Source organism: Gracilinanus agilis, chromosome 5 (assembly GCF_016433145.1).
Source record: "Gracilinanus agilis isolate LMUSP501 chromosome 5, AgileGrace, whole genome shotgun sequence".
NCBI classification, from domain to species: Eukaryota; Metazoa; Chordata; class Mammalia; order Didelphimorphia; family Didelphidae; genus Gracilinanus; species Gracilinanus agilis.
This window is the reverse complement of record NC_058134.1, coordinates 230903759-230910236: the sequence shown is the minus strand read 5'-3', so window position 1 is coordinate 230910236 and position 6478 is coordinate 230903759. Positions and strand designations below refer to the sequence as shown.

General features: G+C 39.0%; 1 protein-coding gene across 1 annotated transcript in view; it reads right to left on the bottom strand.

Moving 5' to 3' along the window:
* Positions 1 to 1544: 1544 nt before the first annotated feature.
* UHRF1BP1L (UHRF1 binding protein 1 like) overlaps positions 1545 to 6478 on the bottom strand; it is a 52797-nt gene continuing 47863 nt past the window's right edge. The window contains exons 21-22 of the mRNA XM_044679158.1: positions 2978 to 3129; positions 1545 to 2798 (exon numbers count right to left, since the gene is read on the bottom strand). Coding sequence (XP_044535093.1) covers positions 2670 to 2798; positions 2978 to 3129 — 281 coding nt within the window. The 3' untranslated portion in view covers positions 1545 to 2669. The remainder of the gene's footprint in view (positions 2799 to 2977; positions 3130 to 6478) is intronic.

The following is a 6478-nucleotide window of genomic DNA, read 5'->3' as shown; positions in this document are numbered from 1 at the left end:
CCAAAATAAAGGAATGAAAATATTCTGAAACGAAATTTGAAAGATTTGTTTTTTCTTTAAAGCAGATTGACCTTAGTTCATATCTGTATATGTTGGCTTATCCCCTGCCTTAATCTTTGCTTGTCATCTGAATACATAATCAGAATAAAATTATGTTTTACTCTAGTTCCCAAAATTCAGTGACCTTTTGAGTCCCTTGTAGAAAATGAAAGCAAGAAAGGAAAAAAGATACCAAAGAACAGGCTGGAAGGTGATGTCACCTCTCATTTCCCAGGAGGCCCCATGAAGTTGAGTAGTACTGGCAAGATCACACGTATAGGAACGAGCAGAGCCATCATCTGGACCCAATTCATGCTGACCACAGATTCAAATGTATCTTGCTAGATCTCAAAGTAGAGAAATTCTATCCTACTCTTTAGTAGCATGATTCCAGTAGGGTACTATGAAAACCAGGGTCTAAGTCAAAAGGAAAAGATGCCAAACTCACTCCCAGAGTCAGGTGACTCATTCCTCCTAGTTATGAATTGGCAAGGGTCAGCTGAAATGAACAGAATTAAGGAAAGTCTCCAGGTTTAAGAAAAAGAGAGCTGGCCTTGGCGTTAGGATCACTTGGGACAGACCCCACCACTGACACACGTATGTGGGCTTTGTGACCCCTGGGCAAGGCCCTGAATCTCTCTTGTGCTCTGTTATGTAAAATTGTTATGTATATTAGCCTCAGCAGTCCTTTAAGATGAAAATTTGCAGTGTTCCCAGTCTGTTTTGGCTAAGGGATGGTTCTATGCTGAAGGGATTTCATATGTGGACAAAAAAAGTCTGTTAGGGTACAAATACAGAAAGCCTTCTGAAAGGGATCATTAATTTGTTTGTTTGAGGGTGGGATTCCTTGTCTTGTCCGTGCTGGAAGTGTCATGACTACCCGTGGTGGGATCTTTGAATTGCTCCATTTCTGGCCTTGGGCCAGCTTACCCCTCCTGGAGCGACCTGGATATTTTTCTCACTCGTTTCTCAGGAGGGCAGTTAGAAAAGCAAAAAACCTTTCCATTTGCTTCATAATTCCAAAGCTGACCATCCCCATCCCATATCTGATAGACACACTGGCTGATGTTTGACCTTGAGCATCAAAAAGAAGTGGAGCTTAGGGTTTAGGATGTTCGACTTTGTAATAGGGAACACAGGTGTGAAGACCAGCTTTAACACTTACAGTTGTGTGACTTCAGTCAATCTGAGGTTCCTCATCTATGAAACAAGAACATTGGGATTTGAGGTGATCTCTAAGTTCTCTTCCTAGCTCTAGAGCCCCCTGAGTCTATGCTACTCAGCAAAACCTATTTATTCTTTTATTTATTCCTTTTTCCCAGAAAGTCAGTTTCAAAAACATCCATCATTCACTAAAAACTCTCCATCTCCAACAGAATCATATCTTGATAAATTTCTGGTGCTGCTTAGGTCTCCCCAGTTGGCAAGGCTTAGGTCTCCGTGACTGATTCTTGTGTGGATTGTTGTAATAACATTCTGCCAGTGATGCTCATCACAGCCAAAAGTAGATATTTCACATAAAGTTTTAATCAAAATCAACTTTATAAATTCAGAATGTGTAAACACCCATCTAATTGGGTATCAAAGAAACAATTGTGCAAAATTACCTTCTGTGAGTGAAAACAAAACTCTTCCAATATGCTTAGGCCCAAGATGGAAGGAAGTACATACAGAGGATTCATTAAAACATGTCCTGTGCCAAGCATTTGCTACCAAATTTAACAAGATACATTCAGTTATTTGCTTTGATCAATACATTTTCCTAGGAATGTACAAGTTCTGATTTTGAAATCACTTGGCAGCATACTCTAAGAGTTCACTGGTTTGTACAGCGTTGTGCTTTTTTAAATTTATACATTGGTACCATCCTTGTATTGCAAGAGATTGCTTGGGTTACACAGCTCAGCCATCACAAACAATGGCTTTCACATTTTCATGTGACTTCACAAGTTCAGCAGGGGAAATGATTTTCCAAGATTTATAAACAGTAATATTATACAATGTATCATCTGATTGGTCTTTTATTTTTACATTAACCAGTTATTGATTTAAATACATTATTTTATGAACAGTGAAAAAGAAAGCTCCCTCTCCTTATTTTACATTAACACTAAAATATTTGAATTTTTGCATATAACAGCACTGTTAACAAATAGTATGGGGGGAATAAATTCAGCAACCCATGTTAACAGAATACATATTCAAGTTGTTCTTTTTAAAAAATATTACCTACAATATTAAAACTAGGAGATGATTTTTTTCATTAAGTATGCAATTATTTTACAATATGTACTGAATTCCCTGGATCATGTTTGTGAAAAAGGGAACAAAGTAAGAACAAACAAAATGAAAACAATTTCAATGTTCATACCTAATCCTTTGTAAAAATGGTTTGGGAACAATCATCCCATTACACCTTCTCTGCACATTTCAAGAAAAAGCCAGAGCCCTCAACAAATCAGGAAAGTCCCACCCTGCAATTGCATTCCCTCTGGTTTCAAGGCATTCAACCAAGGGCTCACTCCCTCGCTTGCTCACTGGTTCCCTCCCTCCCTCCATTGTTCCCTCTCTTCCCTGCTCCCTGGATCCCTCCCCTGCCTTGTCTTTTGCATGCTTGTTCAGTGGCCGTCTCACTCCTGGGGCTCAGTGGTCTTCTTCTTGAGAAGGTGGAGCAGGGCATCTTTTTCCATGAGAGCCTCCGCAAGGGCCATTTTAACTTTAGCCAATTCCTGTTTAAGACCTTCATTTTCTTCCATAAGCTGAAATAAGGAATTTGAAAAATATGGGTAGGCAGTCCTTTTCAGGATGACTTCATGTAACATCCCTCAGATGTTGATAGATCAGATAATCATGAATGTAGCCCAAAGTTAACATCCCAGGAACTAACAGAACCCAGTTTTCTAAAAGACAACATTTCCTTAGGTTGGTTTCCCATTACCTTTTTCCTAGTTGGGTCTACAACATGCTCAGGCACTTCTGGAAATGTCTGAGTTGCCTGAGAAGTGGCCTGCTGGTTCTTCAGTCCGTGGTCTCCAATGGTCTGATGCACTGGATCTTTTAATATACTTCTGGTGTTTGGTATTCCAAAATCTAATTAAGAAAAAAACCCACACAAATCCTGAGAATACTTAGTGAATTTTCAACTACTAGAGAAGCCTATGACTCAGCTTATCAGATTGCTTCCCAGGTGGCCAATGGAAAGGGCATATTTTGGACTGGCAGAGGTAGGATAGTACTAAGCCCTTTCCCTCATGCCTGATTTCATTTCACTATTTCTTTCATCACATTCATCAAACAGGAACAAGGTGCTTTAAAACAACACACCAGCCAATCTGCTCAGGATCTAATGTTCAAGAGGGTGTGGCAAGGGAGGGGATGTGGGGGAAGAGAGATTTAGGTTTTTTACTTTTTTTTTTTTTTTGCCAGCATTTATCAAACACCTATAATATGCTAGGCACTGGGGACATAAAGACAAAAATACAGTCATCCCTGACCTCAAGAAGCTTCTGTTTGACCAGGGCAGATGACAAGTACTCATAAACTATATGCAAGCTATGCAGAGAGTAGACAGGAGATCATTTGGAGGAGGCTGCAGGCAGTTGGAAGAGGTCAAGAAAAGTCTCATGCAGAAGATGGCATCTGAGCTCTAAGTCTTGAAGAAAACTCTTGGGATCTGAAGAGGTAGAGATAAAGGAATGCATTCTGGGCATATTGTGTGTGTGTGTGTGTGTGTGTGTGTGTGAGAGAGAGAGAGAGAGAGAGAGAGAGAGAGAGAGGGGGGGGGGGGGGTAAGGGGTAGAGCATGGTAAATGGTAAAAAGAAGGAAGCACTTCACCTCTGAAGAAGGAGATGGTCAGTATGGCCCAGATCACAAAGCCTGGCAAGGGTGGAACCATGTAATGAAGTTTGAAAGGTAGGTTAGAACCAAGTTGTGAAAGACTTTCAAAACCAGAGAGTTTATATGTGTTTTTTGATCCTAGAGATGAACAGTTAAAACATTAAGACCTAATGAAGTCATCCAGTAGAATATATAGCTGAATATTCATTTGTTTATGTCCTCCCATAAATCTAACAGGATTTCAACTCCTTAGCTGCCTATCAAAGCTTTCACTTTAAAGTATTAAAAATTAAATTAATATTTAGATATGATTAAAAAACTAAACAAAGTGCTTCTTAGAACCTTTTTTCTTTGCTATCCAGCTATTACCATCACCAAAGAAATCAAAGAAGCCTTGGGGGTTATTTTGTATTTTTCATTGTTTCTTATATAGCCGTGACCAAAGAATCCATCACTGAGTAATCAGGCTGCTGGCAATAATGCTGAGGTTGGCCCTCAATCTGCTGATACAAACTCCAAGCCTTTCAATGAGAAGAACCTGTCCAGAGCCTTTGGGAGTCACGGTCACCTCCACTTGCTCTGTTGCAGTCATACTCTAGAACTGCCATACAGTTTCAAATCAATGGTCCATCAGCCTGATGCCATCAGCTGCTATAGTCTTCTCACTGAGAATATACCTAAGCTAGGAAAGCCCCTTTTCCCATCAAGAAGTTCCTCCTGAGATCTCCATTTTGGGGAGAGGGACAGGTTGACTGATCTTTGTTTCCAGACCACAGCCTACAATGCCATATTTCCATCACCTTCACTACCACTGCCACCACTGCCATATGGGGCTACTACCACTCACCTCCCACCCCCGCCCTACTTCTATCTCCCTTTTGTGGACTGTCTTCTCTCATTAGATTGGAAGCTCCTTGGGGTGTTTTGCACAGTGTCTGGCACATACATGCTTGTTACTTGTTTTGCCTTCTATGCAATACAATGAGGCACTGGACAAAAAGGCCCCAAGATAGATTATAATCTGTATCCTGGAAGGTGCACCCACTCAGATCCATCACTATATAAAGCTGAAGATTTAATCTGTTTGATTTATTGTTGCTTGTTGTGAATGTTGAGTTCCTAGTAATGAATTTCAAAAAGAACAGGAACTCAGCAACTAATGAAAATAATCTTGCTTTGAGCACTGTTAATAAGTGCTCAACGTATCTGCCAGAGTGGTTCAAATCAATGGTCCATTGAGTCTGATGCCATCAAGAAACAACTTGTTCTTACAGAAAAAATATGATCTGCACAATTCATTTTATAACTTTATTTTCAAGAATGCATTACAGTGAAAAATTGGGACTGCCTATGTAAAACAAAGCCTAACACATCCTTACATAATTAAAACATAGTTTGCCATATATAAAGATGCCATATATAAAAAAAAGGAGGGCATTTAGTCTCTAAAATGGAAAATCCTTAATATGATCTTGCTTCCACTTCAAAAGATATAAGAAAATGAGCTGCATGATATATGTGATAATGTTGACAAAAGAGAAATGAAGAGCCATTCTCCCTTAGTATGGGTGGAGTTGTTATCTAGCCGGGAGTAAGAAGAGTCAAGGAATATTAAAGATAAATGAAGTCTGTATTTCCATATGGAAATGTCATATTCCCTATGGGTCTTCATGCAAATCTATCCTGTGCAGAAGAGATTTATTTTTGCCTTGAACTACATTCAGATGCACTTACCAACTAGTTAAGCAGCCTTTCACCTACTGCACTGTGGAATGCAGATAAGAAATATAAGGGAAAACTACTGAAGAAAAAAATCCCATCATGACACTTTTCTAAATAAATCTCTCTTGGCTACTTTCAAATCTTTAACTCTGCATATCCACCTACCACAGTATACATAGCCATCCCAGCCTTTTGGGAATCTGCTAAGATTGGTTTTTTTAAAAAAATATTTTGTTTCATTCCTAAAATCTTATCACTTCTAGTAGTCTTTGAATCAGCCAAATACAAATATTTATAGAGCATCTACTTTGCAAAAGTCACCAGGAGAAAAATGGAGTGGTGCAACAGATACTATACTCAAGGACCTTGCCAGTCCATATGGGGGAGCCTACATATGTACAAATGCAAACTGAGTAGCAATACAAAGTAATATATAAAAGGTAAAGAAGTTTCAAAGAGGAAAAATTCATAATGGGCTAGAAAGGCTTCATGGAAGATATGAGTTATGTCTTGAAGGATATGATAGGAGAAAAGCAAACAGATCAGCCTAGAGGAAATTAATAGATAACATGAGTGAATAGTTGGCACAGAGAATCATGGGAAAGTCAAACTGTGGAAGGCTCAGAATGAATGCCTCCCACACTTGTTATTTGTGGCACACTTATAAGTAACAGATGCCATTGGGAGATGACCTGTTTCAGGACTAGAAACTCATACAGATAGATATCTAACATAGATAGATAGATAGATAGATAGATAGATAGATAGATAGATAGATAGATAGATAGATAGACAGACAGAGAGAGAGAGAGAGAGAGAGAGAGAGAGAGAGATAGATAGATAGATAGATAGATAGATAGATAGATAGATAGATAGATG